At 44.5% G+C, this 26,902-nt stretch overlaps 1 protein-coding gene across 1 annotated transcript in view; it reads left to right on the top strand.

The window, feature by feature from the left end:
- Positions 1-396: 396 nt before the first annotated feature.
- Positions 397-26,902, top strand: part of PLCL1 (phospholipase C like 1 (inactive)) — a 283,836-nt gene continuing 257,330 nt past the window's right edge. The window contains exon 1 of the mRNA XM_060781101.2: positions 397-895. Coding sequence (XP_060637084.1) covers positions 740-895 — 156 coding nt within the window. The 5' untranslated portion in view covers positions 397-739. The remainder of the gene's footprint in view (positions 896-26,902) is intronic.

Raw genomic sequence — 26,902 nt, 5'->3', positions numbered from 1 at the left:
TCCCAGGCAGGAAGCAGCCAGGCTTTGAAGTTGCAAGGCCATTCGATGCTAATCAAGGTGGCCAACTGCCACATTCACACTTGCCTCAAGCAGACAAAGTTCTTTCTCCCACCCTGGACATTATTCCACAGACATCTAAACCTCCCTTGCCTAGTTTCCAACAGACCTCACACACTCTGAGATCTGTGGGCGAAACGTCAGGAGAGAATGCTTCTGGAAGTTGACCATACAGCTTGGAAAAATCACAGCAACCTAATCTAGGAATATGTTAAGGAAAGTGAGACTGAAAAACCCACAACCCTTTTTTGTTGTGGCCACGCCCAGAGAGGGGCGGGGCTATCTCGAAACGCTCCGTGATTGGCTGCGCCGCCTGCCGGTCAGGCTTCCGCTGTCAAAACAAGCCCAACAACAGAAGGAGGGTCGCGCGGGAGAGCCTGGCTGCGCTCCTTTCCTTTCGGCTTCCTCTTGGGCGCCGCCAGGAGAAGGAGACGGAGAAGGAGGAGAAAGAGGAGGAGGAGGAAGCGGTGTGGAAGCGCGATAATAAGCAAAAGGAGAGGTGTGGACGGACCCTCGCGGGGAAACTCATTGTCCAAGTTGGGAGAGACAAAGAGAGAAAGAGAGTTTGCAACTCTCGGATCATGACTCCAATGGAGGACTCCGCCCCCGCGGCGCCGTAAGAGAGAGAGGACACGCGTGTCGGTGTCGCCGTCTCGTGGGAAGGGGTGTTTCTCTGACCCCGATGGAGCCCAAGGGCGAGGAGGACGCGGAGCTGCTGGATCCTCTTGCCCTGGCGGGGCGGAGGAGGGAGCGGCGGAGCGGGGTCTTGCCCGACGCCCACGAGGCCGGCCTCCTGGAAGCCGCGCGCGCCGCCCCCAGGCGCAGCAGCATCATCAAGGTAGGCATTCACACGAGACGCGCAGACACGCGTGTCTGGCTTCCAGGCAGAAGCGTTCGAACGCGCGGGCGCTCTAGCTCATGCCCAGAGATGCGCCCGGGACACATCCACTCCATATTATTGTGTGCCCTCAAGTCATTTCCAACCTGAGGTTAACGTGGGCTTTCTTGGGCTGAGAGAGTGTGACTTGGAGCTGAGAGAGTATGACATTACCTGCTTTGAACTGGAATATATGGCAGTGTGGACTCGGATAACCCAATTACAAGCAGATATTGGGCCCACAGCCCTCTATCCCAGAACATCAAGGTAGAAAATCCCACAATATCTGCTTCGAACTGGGTTATCTGAGTCTATACTCAGATAATGTGGGATTTTTGCCTTGATATTCTGGGATAGAGTATTATTACTTCAACTAGAGACAAAGTTGAAGTACTTTGGCCACATCATGAGGAGACAGCAAAGCCTAGAGAAGACAACTATGTTGGGGAAAGTGGAAGGCAAAAGGAAGAGGGGCCGACCAAGGGCAAGATGGATGGATGGCACCCTTGAAGTGACTGGACTGACCTTGAAGGAGCTGGGGGTGGTGACGGCCGACAGGGAGCTCTGGCGTGGGCTGGTCCATGAGGTCACCAAGAGTCGGACACGACTGAACTAATGAACAACAATTCTGGGATAGAGGGCTGTGTGAAAGGGCCCATTATAGGATGTTCTGCCACGATATTCTGGGTTATAGGGTTGTGTGGAAGGGCCCTGAGACAAGTTCATCAGTTTCCATGGCTGAGCAGGGATTTAAATCCTGGTCTCCAGAATCATAGGGCCCTTCCACACAGCTGTATTGTTATTATTATTATTATTATTTATTTATTTATTTATTTTATTTCCTTCGGGCTGAGAAAGGCAGTATATAAACATGGTTAATAAATAAATAAAATTATGGATTCTCAGGCACATAAAGCATAATTGTGACACAGTATTTTTCCTCACAGCACTTCCTGGATATTGTTACATTCGGCTTTTACAATAATAATAATAATAATAATAATAATAATAATGTTATATATAAACCCTTCTGCCTAGTTCCAACAGACCTCACTACCTCTGAGGATGCTTGCCAAAGTGCAGGTGAAATGTCAGGAGAGAATGCCTCTAGGCCATGGCCATACAGCCCGAAAAACCTACAACAAACCAATAATAATAATAATAATAACAACAACAGTTGTATTTATTCATAATAGTAAAAACCTAATGTAACAATATCTAGGAAGTGCTGTGAAGAAAAATACTGTGTCACCATTATGCTTTATGTGCCTGAGAATCCATAAATTTATTTATTTATTTATTTATTTACTATATTTATATACCGCCTTTCTCAGCCCAAAGGCAACTCAGGGTGGTTTAGAAACGGCACAATTCGATGCTTATAATAATAAAGAACAATTTAAACATTTAACATAAATAACATTTCATACAATAAAATAAATCCATGGTGTCTCATTACTAAAATCATTACCCAATCGCGTTGTCCAGTTGTTCTGAAGATCAAAGTTTGTCTGCTATTTGGGAAAGCAGTGTGTAACCCAGAGTATCAAGGCAGACGATCCACAATTGGGTTGAGTCCACACTGCCATATAACTCAGTTCAATCTGGATTTTATACAGCTGTGTGGAAGGGACCGTAGTCCAACACTCAGGCACTATCCCACGCTGACTCTCGAGTAAATACAGACATGGTTTTACAGCAATATACCTAAGAAGAAGAATTGTTCAACAACAATGATCCCTTCTCATACTTTTTCTATGGCTTTTGTCCCATGTTTTCTATGGGCCCTTCCACACAGCCATATAACCCAGAATATTGAGGCAGAAAATCCCACAATATTTGCTTTGCACTGAGTTCACACTGCCATATATCCCAGTTCAAAGCAGAATATGTGGGATTTTATTCAGTGGAAGGGACCCGGGATGGCACTACTTGGAGGACATGGTAAAAGTTCACATGATGCTACGGTTTCCTGTAAGATCTCCTTCACACAACACTTCCTGCCTTGAGATGCACTTTGGAGGGAATCAGAGCCTCCAAAGTGCAACCACTGAACTATTAAAGCTGCTGCTAGGCATGTCCAGAGTCTCCTCCCCAAGTTTCCTTTTGTAACTTTTTTCTTGTACCTTATAACACTTATATCACAACAGCATGCCTATAAGAGACTAAATCCCATGTTGGTTCTATATATAGAAATCAATGGGACTTCAGAGAGTGGTGACTGAATAAGCCCCACTCGTTTTGGTGGGTCTGCTCTGGCTAGCACCGAGCATTGTTTGTTCGATGCTTCTTGTTTACATGCTTTTAACACATCTGGTTTTGGAATAGCCACCAACAAAACACATAGTAACCATACTGGTCCAAATCCTGTAGCCCTTTTGAGACTCACCGAGACAAAGATAAACTCGCCTCTCTCAAGTAGACTGAATATTCATCTGTTGCAAAGGTGCAACAAGAGTTCACACTTTCTGTCTGCATTGCTTAGCTGTCATACGTGTTTGCTTTTCACTTTGTAGTGGCTTGTCCAGGGGTCCAAATTATGTGACCCTCTAGACATTGTAGAACTTCAGCACTCGTTATTCTTTATTGTTGGTTGTTTTGGGAAGGGCTGCTGGGAGTTTCTGTCCAGTAATTTCGAAGGGCATGTGTTCTTCATCCAGGGCTAGCTTGTGTTTGGCAATGCTTGAAAGCAGTGCTATTTGATTTGAGGATTAGAATGGTTTTATTCCCCAGTGTATCTATTGACTACAACCCCTTCCTGCCTTCCTTCCTGCCTACCTTCTTGCCTTTGTGCCTTCCTTCCTTCCTGCCTGCCTTCCTTCCTTCCTTCCTTCCTTCCTTCCTGCCTTCCTGCCTTCCTGCCTTCCTGCCTTCCTGCCTTCCTGCCTTCCTGCCTTCCCGCCTGCCTTCCTTCCTTCCTGCCTGCCTGCCTGCCTTCCAGCCTGCGTGCCTTCCTACCTTCTTCCTGCCTCCCTTACTTCCTGCCTGCCTTCCTGCCTTTGTGCCTTCCTTCCTTCCTGCCTGCCTTCTTGCCTTTGTGCTTTCCTTCCTGCCTGCCTGCCTTCCTTCCTTCTTGCCTGCCCACCTTCCTGCCTTCCTGTCTTCCCACCTGCCCTCCTTCCTGCCTGCCTGCCTTCCTTCCTGCGTGCCTTCCTACCTTCTTCCTGTCTCCCTTACTTCCTGCCTGCCTTCCTGCCTTTGTGCCTTCCTTCCTTCCTTCCCTCCTTCTTGCCTTCGTGCTTTCCTTCCTGCCTTCCTTCCTTCCTTCCTTCCTTCCTTCCTTCCTTCCTCCTTCCTTCCTTCTTGCCTGCCTGCCTGCCTGCCTTCTTGTCTTTCCGCCTGCCCTCCTTCCTGCCTTCCTGTCTTCCCGCCTGCCCTCCTTCCTGCCTTCCTGTCTTCCCGCCTGCCCTCCTTCCTGCCTGCCTTCCTCCCTCCCTCCCTTCTTTGTGTAACTCGCTGTGGTCTGGAAGCCAGTCACCTGTAGACAAGCACTGTTCCAGGGATCACAGCTTTGAATTATTGTGACAGATAAACACATGCGAACAACCCTTGTTTTGTTTAATCTTGTCTAAAGGTAAAGGTTTCCCCTGTCATTAAATCTAGTTGCGTCCGGCTCTGGTTAGTGGCGCTCATCTCCATCTCTAAGCCGAAGAGCCGGTGTTGTCCATAGACACCTGCTAGGTCATGTGACTAGCATGACTGCATGAAGTGCTGTTTCCTTCCTGCCGGAGCGGTACCTATTGATCTACTCACATTTGCATGTTTCAAACTACTAGGTTGGCAGAAGCTGGGGCTAACAGCAGGAGCTCAGTCAGCTAGTTCAGCAGCTCAGCGATTTAACTCACGCCACTTGAGGCACCTAGCAGTAGTTAATTTAAAATTACCTGCCAATCAATCTACTGACTTTCTATTGCTTTTTGCCTTGAGAAAGCTGGCACAACAGAACCATCATTAGAATTAAACTCTGCTTTAAGTCTGAGAGCATTCACTTCCTAGGGGAAGCAGGTAGTCATATAATAACACTTTATAACACAGTTTTTTTTAAAAAAAATTGTTCCTGGTTTGAAAGTGTTATTTCCTGTTTAATTGTGCAGTACTTACTTGAAAAGTAGTTATACTCCAGAAACCTTGTTTTTTGTGGCTGCCACAAAATACGTTGGATTGGTTGAGACTCGCTGAGATATTAATTGAAAACCTATAGCAAAATGTGCTGCAGGATGTCCCATGAAAACAAAGTTTTGGCAGTTTAATGAATTTTCTCCATGTTTTAATGATAGAACCAATTGGGAAATGTTAATAACCCAGGAACAAAAATCGTGTTACATAGTGTAATGGAGAAATGTGATGACAAAATTTAGATGGCAGGTTATGATCATTTGGTCCCAGCTTTGTCTAAAAATCCTTGATCTTTGCACACAGTGGATTTTTCAGTGATTGCAAGTAATCATGAGTAAAGGAGAGGTACAGGTTTTTTTCCCCATTCCGATTAATTTATTTGTGGATTAGTTATTCACCAATGCTGCTTTTTTCTCTTGCTTAGTTGTTAATCTGCTGCTTGAGTGTATGAACACAGCAGTATTTTCTGCCTGGAAAGGCTGAAGATGGAAGTGTTCATTTTCAATCAGCCGAAATCATCAAGAGCTCCTCTTTCTCGGGATGCAAAGTGTTGCCTCCAGATGATACTGGATTGCCCTTCCCAGCAATGCTCACTGCCGGCTGGGATTGTGGGCAGAGCTGCTTTTTGCCCGCCCTTACGTTAATGGGTAGGCAGATGTGAAATCATTAATATTTCACACCATACGTTGTCTGTGCCGAAACATATGTAGGCACTCAAGATTCTGCCACGCACCGAACAGCCTTCGTGCAGAATTAACCACCAACACTTTGGTGAGATCGATCCAACCACAATAGCGTCAAATGACTATGAATAATCTTCTATTATCTTCACAAGAGCGTACAGCTTAAGCTATTTGCCTGAGTTGTATCGATGTGCATTTCACTGACAATAGAGTGAATTGTACTCACTTGCGTGCAACGGGAAAGTGATTTGTTATACTGTTTTGAGTATTGGAATATGAGTCTCGGAGCCTTTCCACACAGTCATATAACCCAGAATATGAAGCCACAATATCTGTTTTGAACTGGAATATCCGAGTGTACAGTGCCATATATCCCAGTTCAAAGCAGATAATGTAGGATTTTGGGTTGTTGTAGGTTTTTTGGGCTGTTCTAGAAGCATTCTCTCCTGACATTTCGCCTGCATCTATGGCATGCATCCTCAGAGGTTGTGAGGCCTGTTGGAAACTAGGAAAATTGGGTTTATATGTTTTACTAGCTGTACCTGCCACGCGTTGCTGTGGCCAACCTTCCCTCCCTCTTTCTCTCCTTTCTTTCTTTCTTTCTTTCTTTCTCTCCTTCCTTCCCTCCCTCCTTCTTTTTCTTTCCCTTCTTCTTTCTTCCTTCTCTACCTGTTTCTTTTCTCACTTCCTTTGCTCTTTGGTTCCATCCTTCCTTGTCTCTTTCCTTCCTTCCTTCCCTCCCTCCTTCTCTCTCTCTTTCATTCCTTCCCTCCTTCTTTCCCTCTTTCTCTCTTTCATTCTTTCCCTCCCTCTTTCCCTCTTTCTCTCCCTCCTTCTCTTCTTCTTCTCTAGAGACCTTTCTTTCTTTCCTTCTCTCCTTCCTTCCCTTTTTCTCTCCCTCCTTCCTTCTCTACCCTTCATTTCCTTCTTTCTCTCCTTCCCTCCTTCTTTCCCTTTTCTCTCCCTCCTTCTCTTCTTCCTTCCTTCTCTACCTTTATCACCTTCTCCCCTACTTCTTTCCATTTTTCTCTCCCTCCTTCTCTCCTTCCTTCCTTCTCTACCCTTCATTTCCTTCTTTCTCTTCTTCCCTCTTTTTTCCCTCTTTCTTTCCCTCCTTCTTGTCTTCCTTCTCTTCTTCCTTCTCTACCTTTCTTTCCTTCTCTCCTGCCCTCCTTCTTTCCCTTTTTCTTTCCCTCCTTCTTCCTTCCTTCTCTACCCTTCATTTCCTTCTTTCTCTTTTCCCCTCTTTCTTTCGCTCTTTCTATCCCCCTTCTCTTCTTCCTTCTCTACCTTTCTTTCCTTCCTTCTCTCCTGCCCTCCTTCTTTCCCTTTTTCTCTCCTTCTCCTTCCTTCCTTCTCTACCCTTCATTTCCTTCTTTCTATCCTTCCCTCCTTCTTTCCCTCATTTCCCTCTTTCTCTCCCTCCTTCTCGTCTTCCTTCCTTCTCTACCTTACTTTCTTTCCTTCTCTCCTTCCTGCCTTCTTTCCCTCCTTCTCTCCTTCCTTCCTTCCTTCCTTCCTTCCTTCCTTCCTTCCCCTTTCTGTCTGTGTTTTGTGTGTGTATATGCATATATATGTGTATATATGTCTGTTTGTGTATATATGTGGTTTTGCGCATGCATGTAATTTTATTTTTGCTTTTTAAGTCCCTTCTGCTGTGTTTTTTTTGGCGTTTTTATGAGTGATGATCACTTGTTGGCCTGAGAGGTGTCTTGTGTCCAAATTTGGTGTCAATGCGTCCAGTAGTTTTTGAATTATGTTTATCCCACAAATGAACATTACATTTTTATTTATATAGATTTTATTTATTTATTTACAGTATTTATATTCCGCCCTTCTCACCCCGCAGGGGACTCAGGGTGGATTACAGTGTATATATACATGGCAAACATTCAATGCCATAAACACACGACACATATAGACAGACAGTCAGAGGCTACTTAACATTCCAACTTTTTCTGGCCACCAGGGGAGCTGTCACTTCACCGTCCATCTGCGACAGTGATGAAATACTCCTCATTCCCTGCATGCTTGTTGGAGATTATTATGGCCTCGTAAATTAGTTAAATTAGCCTCCCCACATAAGTGGTACCTAAATTTCCTACTTGACAGATGCAACTGTCTTTTGGGTGGAAAAGGTCGACAACAAGCTACACAGAATTGGTCGGAAGCTCACTCTGACCCGGGCTGTCTTCGAACTCATGACCTTTTGGTCAGTAGTGATCTAAATGCAGCTGACTCCCAGCCAACTGATCCACAGACCTGGTGGAAAGTCCCAGGTGGGAGAAAGAACTCTTGCCCATTGGAGCTAGGGGTGAATGGTTCAATTGGCCACCTTGATTTGCATTTGATGGCCTCACAATTTTAGATGTGGCTTGTTCTTGCTTGGGGAAATCCTTTGTTGAGAGGTGATTAGCTGTTCCTGATTGTTTCTTGTCTGGAGTTCCCCTGTGTTCTTTATTTACAGTTATAATTTTAGAGTTTTTAAATACTGGTAGCCAGATTTTGTTCATTTTCATGGTTTCTTCCTTTCTGTTGAAATTGTCCACCTGCTTGTGGATTTCAGTGGCTTCTCTGTGTAGTCTGACATGATGGTTGTTAGCGTGGTCCAGTATTTCTGTATTCTCAAATAATATGCTGTGTCCAGGCTGGTTCATCAGGTGCTCTGCTATGGCTGACTTCTCTGGTTGAAGTAGTGTGCAGTGCCTTTCATGTTCCTTGATTTGTGTTTGGGTGCTTTGGGATTTTATTCAGCTGTGTTGAAGGAGCGTCAGACCAGGGTTCAGAGCCCTGCTCAGCCATGTAAAACCATTGGGAGCCCTTGGGCAAGTCACACACTCTCAGCCTCAGAGGAAAATAAAGGTAACCTCCCTTTGAACAAACGGTCTTGTCAAGAAAACCCCATGATAAGTTCGCCCTAGAGTCACTACATGGCTGAAATGTCTTGAAGGCACACAACAATAACAGCATTGAAGTTTTACATAAGGGTTGTGTTTCTTTTGGAGAGATAAAGCGAGAGAAGAATTGTGTTGTTGAAGGCTTTCATAACTGAAATCACTGGGTTGTTGTGAGTTTTCTGGGCTGTATGGGTTCCAGAAGCATTATCTCCAGATGTTTTGCCTACATCTATTGCAGGCATCCACAGAGGTTGTGAGGTCTGTTGGAAACTAGACTTCTGGAGAGAAACACAAGAGATAATACTTCTGGAACATTGGCCTGACTGTGTCAGACTACACAGAGAAGCCATTGAAATCCACAAGCATGTGGGCAATTTCAACAGAAAGGAGGAAACCGTGAAAATTACAAAATCTGGCTACTAGTATCTGGCTACTAGTAAAAAACAAACTCTAAAATCAGGACATCAAATAAAGAGCATCACTCAAAAATTGGAATTCCAGACAAGAAACAATTAGGGTCAACTAATCACCTCCCAACAAAGGATTCCCCCAGGCAGGGAGTAGCCAGAATTTGAAGCTGCAAGGCCATTCAATCAAGGTGGCCAATTGCAAATTCACACTTGCCTCAAACAGACAAAAGTCCTTTCTCCCACTTGGGACATTCCACAGGTATATAAACCTCACTTGCCTAGTTTCCAACAGACCTCACAACCTCTGAGGATGCCTGCCATAGATGTGGGCGAAACATCAGGAGAGAATGCTTCTGGAACATAGCCATACAGCCCGGAAAACTCACAGCAAACTGAGAGAGGGATTGATTGATTGATTCAACCAATTCAACCTAATTTGTTGCAGCCATAAAAACAAAGTTTCTGGAGTATAACAACTACTTTCAAAGCATGTATTGCAGAATGAAACAGGAATAACACTAGTGTTATTTAGTACTGGGACAAACTTACTGATTGCCAAATATCTGTTTTGTAAAAATGTGCACTTTTTAGAAAAATAACTGCTCAATTGTATAACTTTGTTTCGATGGAGCTGTCCTGTTGGTGTGACTCAACATTGTAATGCTCTTTTTAAATAATGCCGGAAATCAGTAGTGAAACAAAAAATGAAAACGATGGGTGATGAGAACTGCTGTTTGACCTCATGACTTGTAATAACCTTTTTTTCTTGAAGTTGTTTTGAAAACCTTAAAATGCCATCAAGGGATACAATCAGTGGAGGTAATAGATAAAATCTCCTTCTCTTAATGTATTTTTTTTCCTAATCAGGGTACATAATGAATTGAAAAAAATAGTAACAGGAGGTTTTGAGTTGCAAAGGCTGCAAATCATGTATCACTTGATTTTGAGAGAAAGCCCCACTGAACTTACTCAGACTTAGTTGTGAGTAAACACGCATTTGGTTGCAATTAAACAGCATGGGGAAAATTTGTTTGGCAGGTGGCCCCCAACCTCTTGTTTGTAAGTTGGAATGTTTGTATAAGAAATTCATACTCTGATTTGCCCTTAAAATTGAAAACCCCAAAATGATAGCTACATGTCCTTTACTTACTTACTTACTTACTTAGGCGATCTCTCGTAGTCCGAGGATGATGGTCCTCCAAGTGTAGTATCCTGGCGGTGGGTCCGTAGGTGACTGTGGAGCCCTATTCTTGATCTGCATCTTCTCCCGTAGTGAGGGCATTGGTTTCCAGATGGAAGGCAGTCCCAGTCAGAGTTGGCTTGATGCGCCTTCCTCTTGGCACGTTTCTCTCTCTCTTCCTCCATTTGTGCCTCTTCAAGTTTTGCAGCACTGCTGGTCACAGCTGACCTCCAGCTGGAGCACTCAAGGGCCAGGGCTTCCCAGTTTTTAGTGTCTATGCCAGAGTTTTTAAGGTTGGTTTTGAGCCCATCTTTAAATCTCTTTTCCTGTCCTTCAATATTCCATTTTCCGTTCTTGAGTTCGGAAATAGGGCAACTGCTTTGGGAGATGGTGGTCGGGCATCTGGACAATGTGGCCGGTCCAGTGGAGTTGATGGCGGAGGACAGCCGCTTCAGTGCTGGTGGTCTTTGCTTCTTACAGCACGCTGACATTTGTCCGCTTGTCTTTCCAAGAGATTTGCAGAATTTTCCGGAGGCAGCGCTGATGGAATCGTTCCAGGAGTTGCATGTGACATCTATAGACTGTCCATGTCTCGCAGGCTTATAGCAGGGTTGGGAAGACAATAGCTTTATAAACAAGTATCTTGGTATCCCTACGGATGTCCCAGTCCTCAAACACTCTCTGCTTCATTTGGAAAAATGCTGCACTCGCAGAGCTCAGGCAGTGTTGAATTTCAGTGTCAATGTTGACTTTTGTGGAGAGGTCGCTGCCAAGAGAGCGGAAATGATCAACATTTTCTAATGTTACACCATTAAGCTGTATTTCTGGCATTGGAGAGGGATTGGCTGGTGACTGCTGAAAGAGCACTTTGGTTTTCTCGATGTTCAATGACAGGCTGAGCTTCTCGTATGCTTCTGCAAAGGATAATAGCTTTATAAGCAAGCACCTTAGTATCCCTACGGATGTCCCGGTCCTCAAACACTCTCTGCTTCATTTGGAAAAATGCTGCACTCGCAGAGCTCAGGCGGTGTTGTGTTTCAGTGTACATACATGCACATAGTTACATTGATAGTGGACTAAATTTAGTTACTTTTCATTCTATAGTAGTTGTCAATATCACAGTCAAAATACCATCAATCAAAGTCAGTTTAAGTAAGTTCCCGGTGCATTTCTATATAAAAACAAACCTGAAAATTACCAGACATAAATGGGGATGTGTTACCTGCTAATAATGCATGGAGGTGTTCTGATGAAACTGAACAATATTTAAAAAGGAAGTAATTCTTAATATCATTTTGGCTAATTAGAATAATTTTATTTCAGATAATTTAGAGAAGGAGCCCCCTGTGCTGCAATAGGTTAAACCCTTGTGCTGACAGGACTGCTAACTGAAAGGTCAACAGTTCGAATTTGGGGAGTGGGGTGAGCTCCCGTCTGGCAGCTCCAGCTTCTCACATAGGGACAACATCCTTGCAGATGGACAATTCTCTCACACCAGAAACGACTTGCTGTTTCTCAAGTTGCTCCTGACACGTACAAAAAAGCTAATTTAAAATTTATTGTCCAGATATGTTGCTTATTTGAAATATTTTAACCACATAATCTTAAAAGCAAAAAGAAAGGTCATGCTTGCATCTGTAGCCAATCTGAAAAGGGACCCCTGACCCTGTAGTTGTTGCACACCTCTCAGTTTACTATACCTTCCCCAAAGTATAGTATAATATAATGTATAGTGGGATCTTATTGGTTGGATCTGTAAAAATGGATTGTTGACCATTAGCTTCAGTTCTTACTTGATTTTAAATTTAGGGTACTGGTATTGATAGTGTTGATAGTCCTAATGTTTGAAAATCTTGCTCTGTAAGTTTTAGGATTCTTGTTGATACTGTCAACCTTCATAAACCGGAAGAGTTATAGAGCCAGAAATTTTTGACTAGAAAGCTCCCTGTTGTTGGTGATTTATGGGATGGTTTTGAAACTCTTTTACTCCACTTTCCTTCTTACTGTTGGGCCTCCTGTACATGTGTGCAAATGACAGAAGTCTTTGAGGATGTCCTGGGCCTTGATTGCCATCTGCTTTGTGCCAATTTTCTGTCTCTCCCTCACTCCCCGCAGCCCTTGCAGGACAGAACAAACTTTGATCCAAATTCCTTGGGTATTTTTCTGTTGCCATCTGGTTGCAATCTTTCTGTTGCTTGCTTGATCCTTTGTTATCTCTCCTTCGTTCTCTTCACCTCCCCCAGTTTAGAAAGAAAGATCCACATGAAAGAAAGCTGCGGAATAATATGCTGACAGTTAACCTTTTGTAATCAACATCCCATTTTATTAATTTCCACATCCACAGTTCAGTTGTGGGATAAACACAGTCCCCAGATTAACTTTCTGGCATAAACTGGAGTCATTTGAAAGACTAATAAGACTGGGGCAGCCTTACAAACGACACATCGGTTTAGTTCAGCCAAAATGCTGAAAACTTTCCTGGATGGTTTTGCTACTATTTCAAACTGTAAATAGGGACTTTATCCCATGTGGGGTGTGTGTGTCATGTTACCATGCCGTTATGTCCCATAAAGGACATAGTTTTGTTTTTCATATATGTTGTTCTTTCTTGCCTTTTCTCCCAAAATCATCAAATTTTCAGATTTGTCACACACACAAGTGTAGTTCCTGCTCATTTATTTAAAATAGGAAAATCTTGGGGAAAAAACTTCAGGGTTACTTGGTTTCCTCCTCAAATCCTGTTTCTTCTTAGTCGATCCTTCGTTGTCCAGTATGACGGCCTTCCAAGGGTTTTATTTTTCTTGGAAGACACCTGTGCTTGAGTTTTTTTAAATATGTGGCGGTCAGTGCACAGCCAGGAGCCCTCAGTGGCATAATGGGTTAAAACCTTGAGCCAGCAGGACTGCTGACCAATAGGTTGGAGGTTTGAATCTGGGGAGAGTGGGTTGAGTTCCCTCTGTCAGCCCCAGCTCCCTATGCTGGGACATGAGAGAAGCCACCCTCAAGGATGATAAAACATCAAAACATCCAGGCGTCTCTTGGGCAACATCCTTGCAGATGGCCAATCTCCTCACACCAGAAGCGACTTGGAGTTTCTCAAGTTGCTCCTGACACAAAAAAAGTGCACAGCCGATCAACACACAGTCTTCACAGAGTGAGGGTCCCAACTAGTGACTTGGTTAACCTGATGATGGTGGCTTCTCGATCTGTTGCAGCCTTCTTACTCCTTCATAGCTGTTGTAACATATATCATGTTATCTTCCACTACTCTTAATTCGATACCACTTTGGGGATACTTTGGGGATACTAGGCTTTACTCTCCAAACCTGCTATGCTTGGTAGGATACTGCCCATAGGAATGCCCCTTACTCCACATAAGTGAAGCGATTCAATACTGGCAAATTTGACAGATCCCATCCCATGTGTTTTCCCCCACATTCTCCAGTTTCATAGTGATTCCTGAGCTCGGAAGATGATCTCTGGACATCTTCTTTCCCTCATTTCCTTACACTTAAGAAACACTTTCTTAACAATGTATGGTGGATGTAGGGAGGAGTTCTCCTGTGTCCTCTGATGGGGCTCCATTATACATAGTTTCCTTTTTGTTTTGCAAGCGAGCCAAATCGAGCACGGTTTGTGTCCTTCCTAAGGGCATATGCCGCAGCAATAAAAGCCGCAAAGAAAACTTTCTTTGCGGCCACTATTGCGTCTGCAAAAAACCGTCCGGCGGAGTTGTTTCGGATTGTCAGAGGTCTTTTAACTCCCGCCACCACAAGCGGGAGCCCTGACAATTCGGTCACGCGCTGTGAAGCTTTTGCTCGGTTCTTTGCAGACAAAGTCGCTTTGATCCGTTCTGGGCTGGACACCACGTTAAATGCAGTCTCCGAGAATGTGACACGAGCACCTGCTTGTCCTATTTTGATGGATTCTTTTCAGCTTGTGAAGCCCGAGGATATGGACAAGATACTTGGAGGAATGAGGCCCACCACGTCCATCCTAGACCCCTGTCCATCCTGGCTTCTGAGGGAGGCCAGAGGGGGATTGGCTGAGTGGGTAACGGTGGTGGTTAATGCCTCCCTTCGGGAAGGCAAGATTCCAGCGAGCCTAAAACAGGCTATTATAAAACCGCTGTTGAAGAAACCATCATCGGACCCCACTAAATTTGACAACTTTCGGCCTGTTTCCAATCTTCCCTTCTTGGGCAAAGTCATGGAAAGCGTGGTGGCCTCACAACTCCAGGTATTCTTGAGAGACACGGATTATCTGGATTCGGCACAGTCTGGTTTCAGACCGGGACATGGTACCGAGACGGTCTTGGTCGCCTTAGTGGATGATCTGCGCCGGGAGCTAGACAGGGGGAGTGTGTCCCTGTTGGTGCTCCTGGACCTCTCAGCGGCCTTCGATACTGTCGACCACGGTATTCTTCTGGGGCGCCTTGCGGAAATGGGTCTTGGGGGCACTGCTCTGCAGTGGCTCCAGTCATTTCTGGAGGGTCGTACCCAGAAGGTGTTATTGGGGGACTCCTGTTCAACACCACAGCCTTTGACCTGTGGGGTTCCTCAGGGCTCTATATTGTCCCCCATGCTGTTTAACATCTACATGAAGCCGCTGGGTGAGATCATCCGGAGTTTCGGGGTGCGGTGTCATCTGTACGCAGATGATGTCCAACTCTGTCACTCCTTCCCACCTACTACTAAGGAGGCTGTCGAAGTCCTGAACCGATGCCTGGCCTCTGTAACGGTCTGGATGAGGGCGAACAAACTGAAATTAAATCCAGACAAGACAGAGGTACTCCTGGTCAGTCGCAAGGCCGAGCAGGGTATAGGGTTACAGCCTGTGCTGGACGGGGTCGCACTCCCCTTGAAGGCGCAGGTTCGCAGCTTGGGTGTGATCCTGGATTCATCGTTGAGGCTGGACCCCCAGGTCTCAGCGGTGACCAGGGGAGCATTTGCACAGCTTAGGCTCGTGCGCCAGCTGCGCCCGTACCTTGGGAAGTCTGACTTGGCCACGGTGGTACACGCTCTGGTCACATCCCGCCTCGACTACTGCAAAGCTCTCTACGTGGGGCTGCCCTTGAAGACGGCCCGGAAGCTTCAGCTAGTCCAGCGCGCGGCAGCCATGTTACTAACGGGAGCAGGACGCAGGGAGCATACAACGCCCTTGTTGTTCCAGCTCCACTGGCTGCCGATTTGCTACCGGGCCCAATTCAAGGTGCTGGTGTTATCCTACAAAGCCCTAAACGGTTCTGGCCCAAAATACCTTTCGGACCGCATCTCGGCCTATGAGCCCACGAGGACCTTGAGATCGTCTGGGGAGGCCCTCCTCTCGATCCCGCCTGCCTCACAGGCACGCCTGGCGGGGACGAGGGAGAGGGCCTTCTCGGTGGTGGCCCCCCGGCTGTGGAACACCCTCCCTGTGGACATCAGACAGGCGCCCTCCCTTATGTCCTTCCGGAAGAGCCTGAAAACATGGCTATTCGAGAAGGCATTTAACTAAATGCTACAGTAACTGGAAATGACAACTGGAACGGAATGTAGACTACGAGATTGGTTATGATTCTATGATAAGACGAAGCGGATTAATTTAGTGTAATTAGATGATAATGTATTAGGGATATGTTGTTTTTGTAGTTGTAGTTTATTGTGAAAGGTGTTTTTATATGTTGTACACCGCCGCGAGTCGCCCTAGGGCTGAGAGCGGCGGTTAACAAATGCACCAAATAAATAAATAAATAAATAAATAAATTTAGAAATGGGAGGAGGAGGGACTGTGTGGGATAACCTTGTAGGACGTTGGATTTCCAATGCTGTATATATGTGTGCGTGTGTGTTGAACTCTCTGCTGATAGCAAAACAGCATGTCAGAAAGAAATCTTAGGCAAAGGCTTCTCACTGATTCAGTTATTTTGTCTGCACAAAGTATTTTTGGGATGGGGAATTTTCAAACATGTGGCTCTGAATGTCCTGCCGGCAGAACATGTGGCTTTCCAAATATTGTTGGATAGCAGTTCTCATCGGCCTGAGCCAGCATAGAACATAGTGAGAGGTCATGGAGTGATAATTCAGCACCATCTGGAAGGCCAGATCCCCTTTTTCCTTGCTGTAATAGTGCATTTTTATCAGCAATTACCTGGAAGCCAATGGGAGGGTGGCAGTCAGGGTGATGGCCATCAAAAACGGGCAGGAAAGAAAGGGTCAAGATTTACTTGACCACCATTCTTCCGCCCCGTCATTCTTCCATTCCCCTCTTTGTTACACAGACAGAGCTGCACTATTTAGTTTGCCCTTGATAGCTTTCATACGCGGTACAATATCTTTGAATGATTGTCAGAGGGAGGATTGCGGCGCATGGAGCTATTAAACCAAACTACTCCTGAATGGCAGGAAACCCATTCTGCCTCCCCGACACTCGAAGGCACTTGTTCTTTCGCAAAGGGATGCAGGAGCATTTGCTAATGGGCTGTTTTGCTTCAAGAAGTTATATTCCATTTCACTGACATTTTTACCCTTTTAAAAGCCACAGCTAAAAGATAATTTAATGCTTGATTTCCTTCAGCTCGTGCTCTTTTTAAGATAGTGTGGTCAGTCAGTTAAGATATCAAGGATGTCTGGTTTTCTGCTTGAGGCAAAGGGTAAGGTGATGAATGTCCACCTCACATCTCCAAAAGCTGGCCAGACTGACATTTAAATCCCATGCCACTGCTTCTGACAGGCCAATGTCTTCCACCAGGCTCAAGGAATGGGTTTGCTTAGAGGACCCAAGCCATGGCACATATGCAACAACCTCAGACCATCAGCAATATGTTGCTATTTCTCATCACACTGAAGCAACTGCTTCCATTTCTCTAATGGTAGAACCGGCCTTGTGTGTGTGTGTGTGTGTGTGCGCGCCTTCAAGTCACTTGTTGATTTATGGCAGTGTTTCTCAACCTTCCTAGTGCTGTGACCCCTTAATATAGTTCCTCATGTTGTGGTGACCCCCAACCATAACATTATTTTTGTTGCTAATTCATAACTGTAATTTTGCTACTGTTATGAATAGTAATGTAAATATCTGATATGCAGGATGCGTCTTCATTCACTGAACCAAATTTGACACAAATACCTGATACACCCAAATTTGAATACTGGTGGGGTTGGGAGGCAATATTGACGAGTTGTAGTTGCTGAGATTTATAGTTCACCTGCAATCAAAAAGCATTCTGAACTTCACCAACTATGGAATCGAACCAAACTTGGCCCATAAAACTCCCATGACTAACCAAAAAAAAAATATTGGAAGGGTTTGGTGGGCATTGACCTTGACTTTTGGAGTTGTAGTTCACCTACATCCAAAGAGCACTGTAGACTCAAACAATGATGGATCTTGACCAAACTTGGCACAAATTATCAATATTTCCAAATGTAAACACTTGTGGAGTTTGAGGAAAATAGACCTTGACATTTGGGAGTTGTCATTGCTGGGATGTATAGTTTATCAACAATCAAAGAGCATTCTGAGCCCCACCAATGATCCAATTGGGCCAAATTTCCCACACAGAACCCCCATGCCTTGAAGGGACTCGTTGGCATGAGTCTCCCTCCAGCCTTGCACGCTATCCCTCACCCGCACTTGCGCATCACACTACCATGCGCCGAGCACGCCTGCCCTTCCTGCTTGGAGTCTCAGAAACAGCCCTCCCCTTGGTTGACAGGCTGGCCAATCACAGCGGAAGAGGGCTTTTGGTGGGAGGATTCACCACCTGTTTCCAAAAAGGAAGAGAAGGATAGGTAGAGAGATCTTCAGCCTTCTCTTCTAAAGAGGTTGCTAAGACCATCAGAAATATATGTTTTCTAATGGTTTTTGGTGACCCCTCTGAAACCCCTCGTGACCCCCAGGTTGAGAAATGCTGATTTATGGTGACCTCGTGAATTTCATTGGGTAAAGAATACATAAAAGTGGTGTTGCCAGTTCTTACCTCTGAAATATATCTCACAGTATCTGATATTCATTGGCAACCTCTCATCTAATTATCAACCAGGGACTAACCTTGCTTAGCTTCCAAAATCAGAGGGGATTTGGTTCTTTTCAAGTGTTTAGATGAAGAGCCCTACAGCCCTACAGGTAGACAAATGACAGAAAACTAGAAAGTGAAGCTTTGTGCCTTTGTTCCTGTCTCTCTCTGCCCCCGGTCTTGTTGTTAGAAAATAAAACAAATTGTGTCTGAAACTCAGTACAAACCCATTGGGAATAAGCTGGATTGAAGTGATACTTCAGTGTAAATATGTACGAAATAAGATTGTATGTTCCTGAATGTTATTTCTAATAACTCGCTTACAAGCTACACCATATACAAAGTGTCTTGTAACACCAGCAGGTTTTGGATGTTGAACTTTTAGGCATTCAAGGTAACAAGAGGATAATGATGTTAATAAGTTACACAAGAAATGGCAAGATAACACAAGCGACTATTTTGATTTTTTTCGTTCTGCCAATTTTAGTGTGTCTGTAATCATACATATACTCTAATAATTCGGTTACAGTTAATTCTATGGCAGATGAAAGAGGAAAAATAATCCAGATAATAGCCAAATGTATAGACGTCCCCAGCAACGGCTTCAAATTCCAATGTTCGTTTTGGCTCCTTTGGTAGTAGGAACTAGTGACCTTGCAGGTTGGGTAGAAATGGGAGAGCTAGAACACCAGAGAGTGTCTGAGTCACAGATGGTCCTTTTGAATGTAATTTGAATAGCATTGCTTGAATTGGCAGCTCTTGCATTGCAAGATGTGTTACAGTAACCCAGATCAAGTGAAGTAATAGTACTCCTACTCTATTTTGCTTTGTTCAGACCTCCTTTGAAGTACTGAATCCAGTTTTAGAACGTTGACAAGTTGGAACATGGGTGGGTGGAAAGAGGGTGACTAATCTGGTAAAGGGTATGGAAACCAAGCGCTGGGAGGAATGGTTGGGGAAGCTCCGTTTGCTCGATCTAGAGATCAGAAGACCGAGAGGGGTGGCATCATTGCTGCTTTTGAATATCCGAAGCACTGTCATGTGGGAGATGGAGTGAGCTTGTTGTCAGCTCCTTCAAGGGTATGACCCAAACCAATGGATTGAAAGTGGAAGGAAAAAGATACAGGAATACATTACAAAGAACTTCCAGATAGTTGAAGGCTGTTCAACAGCAGAATAGTCGGAGATGGTGGACTCTTGTGGGAGATGGTGGACTCTCGTAGGAGATGGTGGACTCTCGTGGGAGATAGTGGACTCTCCCTCATTGGAGGTTTTTAAACAGAGTTTCGATAGCTACTTTTTAGGGATACTTTAGCTGTGAATTCCTGAACTGACTTGAACAAGGACTAGATAAGCAGTGGGATATTACTGGATACTCCCCATGCTATCCACTTCTAAAGGGTAGTTCCCCAGTCTCTCCTATAACACCATTCTTTAGACCAGTGGTTCCCAACCCTTTTTTGACCAGGGACCTCTTTGACCAGGGACTACTCTCCAACATTAGTACCAAAAGGGTTATGAATCAGTTTTTGGTCAACTCCGATTCGTTTTTTTTATTTGGGGCGCTGATTCAGAAAATTGCTTTGGATAGACCACATCAGCTCTGGTTTCTGATATGGAACATAAGCCATCCAGTAGTCGCCATCTGCTTGCCCACAAAAAGCTATATATAATAATCTAGAGCTGATATGGTCTATCCCAGGGGTCCTCAAACTAAAGCTCAGGGGCCGGATACGGCCCTCCAAGGTCATTTACCCGACCTTCACTCAGGGTCAACCTAAGTTTGAAATGACTTGAAAGCACACAACAACAATAATCCTATCTCATAAGCCAAAAGAAGGCCCACACTTCCCATTGAAATACTAATAAATATATATTTGTTTACATTGTTCTTCATTTTAATTATTGTATTGTTTTTAAGTGGTTTTTGCACTACAAATAAGGTATGTGCAGTGTGCATAGGAATTCTTTCATTTTTTTCCAAATCATAATCCAGCCCTCCCAACAGTTTGAGGGACTGTGTCCTGGCCCTCTGTTTAAAAAGTTTGAGGACCCCTGGTCTATCTAGTGCAATTTTCTGAATCAGCACCCCAAATAACCCCAGGAACAGGCCTAAAAATGAAGACACTAAGGCACCCCTACTTCCAGGCACCGCTCAGGGTGAGGGAGGGAAGAGGAGGAGGAGAAGCAGCAGTCAGGAGGCGGCTTGTTGTCACACCTTTCGTGGGATCAGCCTCTCCCCTTCTAACATCCAATTGCCTCGGAACTATAAGAGGATTTTGCAAGACTAGTCACTCTCGTTGCAATGGTGTAGTAACAGTCAGGCCTCGAACCATATTTTAGTTCTTGGGGTCCACGGGCCACAGGTTGGGAACCACTGCTTTAGACTGATAGGCAGTGTTGGAACTGGTACAGCAGGAATAGGATAGTTCCAGTTCACTATATTCCCTTGAGTGATTGCCAAATCCTGCAGTTGCCAAGATAGCCTCTGTGTTGATGACATCTACTAACTAGTTGATTCAGAAGCCCGGCCTACACTGTAGAATTAATGCAGTTATTACCACTTTAACTCTCATGGCTCAATCCTGGCATCAAATTGCATTCATTCTGCAGTGCAGCTCTCTCCTTAGTTATTTCTAAGGGGGAATAAAACTGGAAATGGGGTTCATAGGTCTACCTGAATAGTTTTTCCTCATGTTTCTAGAACTGGAGAGATTACTGAGCTAACTCCTGGCTTCCTTAATCCATTTTTACAGAGCAGGAGTGTAACTTTACGTCAGTTGTGACTTATGGCAACCTTATTCATAGGATATTCAGGTTTGCCATTGCCTCCCCTGTGGCTGAGAGAATGGGACTTGCCCAAGCTCTCTTAGGCAATTTGCAGAGTCCTAGCCCAACATTCAAACCTCCACACTATGGTGTTTCACATATATTTTCTCCTTTGTAAAATGAGGTATAATTTTGGTAATTGATATGGTATAGTGGGAAGAGGAATCTCTGGTTGCATAGTGGATAAAACTGCTGAACTTGCTGACCTTGCTGACCGAAAGGTCGAAGGTTTGAATCTGAGGAGTGGGGTGAGTTCATACATAAGTCTATTGTGCAGGGCTTATGTATTGCCATGAAAGGCTGTTAAAAATATTTAGATGTTTCATCATCATCATCACCTTATTTCTTAATTAGTCGCTCTCCACCAAAGTGCTCCGAGCGTGTTTGTAGATTTTATAAAGTGTTTGTAGATTTTATAATGAGGCTGTGGTGGCACAGTGGATTAAACTGCTGAGCTTTCAAAACTTGGTGATTGGAAGGTCGGTGGTTCGAATCTGTGGATGAGGTGAGCTTCTATCGTTAGCCCCAGCTTCTGCCAATATAACAGTTCAAAAACATGCAAATGTAAGTAGATCAATGGGTACCACTTCGGCGGGAAGGTAACGGTGCTCCATGCTGGCCACATGACCTTGGAGGTGTGTATGGACAATGCTGGCTCTTTGGCTAAGAAATGGAGATGAGCACCACTCCCCAGAGTGGGACATGACTAGACTTAATGTCAGGGGAAACCTTTACCTTTACTTATAGTGGGTAGAGGATTGGGTTTCGTTGGTGGAGATCCATATTCAGGCACTGAGTCAGCCATATAGCTGACCATTGGTCTTGGGCTATTTTTCAACTGAGCGTTCCTCCCACTGTTGTTGATGTTTTGTGGAGCATAAATCACCATCAGCATGATCAGTCTCATCTGAGATATTACCATGTATGTCCATGCTGAGCCCTAGGCACCGCTGTCTTCCAAATGACTTATTCTAGAACAAAAACAAGGTATTGCAAAGAAGCAAACCAAAAATGGCAAACTGCCATATGAGGCCTCACCATTTGGTACTCATTGACAGAAGTGTAACAAACTATTTTTCTGCCATGCCATCTTTAATCAAAGCTGTTAAATGCTCCCTTTTCTGGCGTTCCGTAGTTTCCAAAACAAATGAGTTTTCATGTAAGGAACGGTTCCATCGTTTCAGGCTCGTATTCCAGGGAAAGGGGCCCAGGGTCTTGTAAAAATGTGCATGGGAACTCGTTCAGAATTATTCAATTGTTCGAAAGAAAAGTATTGGCAGAGTATTCCTCTTCATTCACTGCATGGCAGACCACAAGTTTATTAAAAATGCATACTTCGTTTCACTGCTGAACAAAATTTTATGGGAGATTTTTGTTTTGTTTTGCGCAGGCAATTTTTCCTGTGCTTTAAGCTGTAGAGTGAATACGGCCAATCCTGTTTTTTTTTTTGTTCATTTGCTTGTGTGACATCAAGTATTTTATTCAGTGTTTTTTTCATACCATAGCACTCAGTGCCAGAACAACGCTGTCCATCTGCAGTACATTATAACTAATAGTTATGCTGATCTCATTTGGAGGATAACTCTGTGGACTATAGTAGTGAGCTTGGTTCAAACCTAAGAATGGTTTAATTTGTCAAAAGCATGGTTATACTTAGTTCCTAATTTTTCCAACTTCCAGTATATTTTGTCTAGTTGTGTGCATTCCTCTTAAAACACACGTTTTCCAAGAAATTTTGTGGATGTAAGATATGTTTGTATGTTAAATGCCTCAGTGATTCTTAAAAGTATCTGACATAGTAGAAGAGCAGTTTTACCCCCTTCCCCCAAGTGCCATCAAGTGATACCACGGCTATGTCTCTTCCTTTCCTAGAAACTCACTGTAGACCAAAAAGTGATGGTTTGAAGAACAGTATCTCTTTAAGATTGTCTGGGGAGGCCCTGCTCTCGATCCTGCCCTCGTCACAAGCATAGCTGGTGGGGACGAGAGACAGGGACTTCTCAGTGGTGGCCCCTCGGCTATGGAACGCCCTCCCTAGGGATATCAGATCGGCCCCCTCCCTTTTAACATTCCGGAGAAAAGTCAAGACTTGGCTTTTTGAGCAAGCGTTTGCAAGTACATTGTAACTGACATAGGAAAATGGAATGATTAGATGATGTGATTGGTCAATGTTTTCATCAAGGAGACACTAATGATATATGTTTGTTATTGACTTTGCTATGGTTTTATATTATTTTGATGTTTTAAATTGTATTTTATGGTCTTGGTACCGATTGTGAACCATAAAAATCATCTGTGGGCTGAGAGGGATGGTATATAAATATAGCAAATAATAAATAAATAATAAAATTACAGGCTACCACTTAGGCCCCTTCTACACCAAATTATGAAAGCAGATAATCCACATTGTCTGCTTTGAATTATATGAGTCTACACTGCCACACAATTTGATTCAAGCCAATATTCTTTGGCAGTGTAGAAGAGGGCTTAAAAACTACATTGCAACTTGTGTATTAAGGAAGTGCAAGTGGCTCATGTATCCTTTTTAATGCACAAGTACAGGCTGTTCCTTACATCCTCTTCCTGTTTCATCTGATCTGATTTGATTTTTTTCCCTATTGTTGTATCTGTTTGGATTCTAAGCCAATTTGCTGTGGTGTGGATTTTCCTACCTATAGCTCATAACCTGTTCCTGGCATATTGCCCTGTTATGTTCTGCTTCTTCTATGAAATTCCTAAGAACTATCAATTCAAAATTGCACACTAGCATGGCCTGACATTATCTGCCTTATAGTGGAAGCAGATCAAAATCAAAATAATTGCATGGCCTTGTTTTGAACTGTAACATGTTATACCGCAGAGAAGCAAGCACTCCCCCCACTCCCGCTTCCAGTTCCCTACATTTAATGTTTTTGGCCAGTCTCAGAAAGCCTGGCTAATAAGAAGACTGGTTGCTTTCAGTGGAAAAAGCTGGGATTTTCCTTAAGCAAACATGAAGTAAAGCTTCACTTCAGTCCCCAGGCAGGTTATACATTCAAGGACCCAACACTTTTCTAGCATTCAGGTTTCACAAGGTGAACCTCAGTTCTTTCTTTCTTTCTTTCCTCTCTTTTATCAGTTTCTTGGGGATAGTGTGAGGGAACCATGTATGCCCAGCTTTCCTCTTCTTTTTATGGGGATTCTCTGAGGGTCCAGGAGTATTTAGGCTGTTGAGACTTGAGGTTGGCTTAGCAGTTCTTGCAATAAGCTTCACTCCCAGGTTGCATGGAAACTGCCCAGTGGCTGTCACCTACAACCTCATCAGATGGTCAACATTGCCCGTTCTATGACACTTGGACTTCAGTTGAGGCACGGAGTCCGCCACCTCCCATCACATGATGTCAATCTAATTCCAGTGGACTCCATACCTCAATGGAAGTCCAAGTGTGGTAAGAGGCCACTTTGGCAACACAGGAGGCTTAGGAAACAACAGTAGGAAGCCAAGTGGCGATGCTTCTGTAGGATGAGGAGAGGGTTAAGGTGGGTGATGCGTGGTGTGGGACAATGGGTTCCCCATGCCCCACATCATGTCCTGCCAGATTCACATTGATCAGTGGCAAATTCTGGCCTCAATGTGATGAGGTCCTTAAGTGGATTCCACAGTTGTGCTCCTCGATATGGTATGGGTCTGATGCCATTTGGGTGATAAGACATGTTATTCAGCCTGGATATTATCTAGATTCATTTCAATCTGGTTTCAGGCCTGGCTGTGGAACAGAGACAGCTTTGGTCACCTTGGTGGATGAGCTATGCCGAGAGTTAGACAGGTGGAGTATGTCCCTGTTGGTTCTCCTGGATTTCTCAGCGGCTTTCGAGACCATTGACCATGATATGCTTTTGGTTCGTCTTGCCGGGATGGGACTGGGAGGCACTGTCTTACAGTGGCTTTGATCCTTCCTGGAGAGCTGTACCCAGAAGGTGGTGCTCGGGGACTCCTGTTTGAACCCCTAGCCGTAGACATGTGAGGTTCCTCAGGGTTCCATTTTGTCCCCCATGCTACTCAGCATATGCATGAAAACTCTGAGAGAGGTAATCTGGAGTTTTGGAGTACGGTGTCACCTGTATGTGGATCACACCTAGCTCTCAAATCATCCGGGCGTCCCATGGGCAACGTCCTTGCAGATGACCAATTCTCTCACACCAGAAGCGACTTGCAGTTTCTCAGGTCGCTCCTGACACGACAAAAAACAAAACAAAAAAAACCCCCAAAAAACCCTAGCTCTACTACTCCTTTCCACCTAGTGCCAAGGAAGTTGTGTTGACCCTAAACAAGTTCCTGTCATCATTAATGGACTGGATTTTTTTTTGTCGTGTCAGGAGTGACCTGAGAAACTGCAAGTCACTTCTGGTGTGAGCGAATTGGCCGTCTGCAAGGACGTTGCCCAGGGGACGCCCAGATGATTTGATGTTTTTATCATCCTTGTGGGAGGCTTCTCTCATGTCCCCTCATGGGGAGCTGGAGCTGATAGAGGGAGCTTATCCGCCTCTCCCCGGATTCGAACCTGCGACCTGTTGGCACAGGGTTTTAACCCACTGCACCACCGGGGGCTTCTAATGGACTGGATGAGGGTAAACAAATTGAAACTTAATGTAGACAAGACAGAGGTACTCCTGGCCAGTCGGAAGGCAGACCAGAGAATAAGGATTCAGCCTGTGCTGGATGGGGTCACTCTCCCTCTGAAGACACAGGTCCACAGTTTGGGGGTCCTCCTGGACTTGGCATTGATTCTAGAGGCCCAGATATCAGCGGTGACCAGGAGGGCCTTTGTACAAATAAAACTTGTGTGCCAACTGCGCCGGTTCTTTGAGAAGCCAGATCTGTCCATGGTGGTATATGCCTTAGTTACATCCCGTCTCGATTACTGTAACATGCACTATGTGGGGCTACCTCTGAAGAGTGCTTGGAAACTTCATCTGGTCCAAAGAGCTGCAGCCATGTTGCTCTCTGGGGCTGGCTTACAGAGAGCAGACATCCCCTATGTTGCAGCAGCTCCACTGGCTGCCAATCTGTTACCAGGCTCAATTTAAAACTCCAGACGTTTGGGCCCAGGCTATTTGGTAGACCAGATCCCCTTGTACGAACCTGCCCAGGCCTTGAGATCTTCAGGAGAGGCCCGTCTCTTGATCCTACCTCCATCTCAAGCTCAGTTGGTGGGAACGAGAGAGTGGCCCTTCCTTCTTGGTGGCTGCTCCTCATCTCTGGAACTCCCTTCTTCCCAGGGAAGCCAGAATGGCCCCCTTCCTGCTGTCCTTCCAGCAGCAGGCTAAAACATTTTTACTCATAGGGCTTTTGAAGAAGGTTTTTAAGATCATCAGGACCTGCTGTGAGTTTATATGCTTGGAATGATGATACTGTTTTACTACTTGTATATTGTATATTTTTAGGTTCTCTTACAATGCTTTTTGTTGTGAGAGGTTTTGAGTCTTTGTATGTAGAGGAAAAAGCAGGTTATTATTATTATTGATAATAATAATAATAATAATAATAATAATAACAACAACAACTTTATTGTCAGAAGTCTTTGAGTTTCTCCCTTGGTAGAGATCTATCCTGAATGTAGGGTTTATACCATAAAACATACACAATACTGTATTCCCCCAAATCTCTAAAAACTGAAATTATGCAATTATTTTTTGAAAGTGGATGTAATATGTGTGCCAGTTTTTGTTGTGATGCATTGAACACTTAATTAAGGCAATGGCTCCCTTCCCTGGACCATTTTAGTAGAGGTCATTTGCAGCATTGTTTATGCACAGGGAATTGGTGTTTTTCTCCTCATTAGAGATTGTATTAGCTTGGCCGAACATGTTACATACTCCA

This window comes from Anolis sagrei, chromosome 1 (genome assembly GCF_037176765.1).
Source record: "Anolis sagrei isolate rAnoSag1 chromosome 1, rAnoSag1.mat, whole genome shotgun sequence".
NCBI classification, from domain to species: domain Eukaryota; kingdom Metazoa; phylum Chordata; class Lepidosauria; order Squamata; family Dactyloidae; genus Anolis; species Anolis sagrei.
This window is presented reverse-complemented; position numbering and strand designations above follow the sequence as displayed.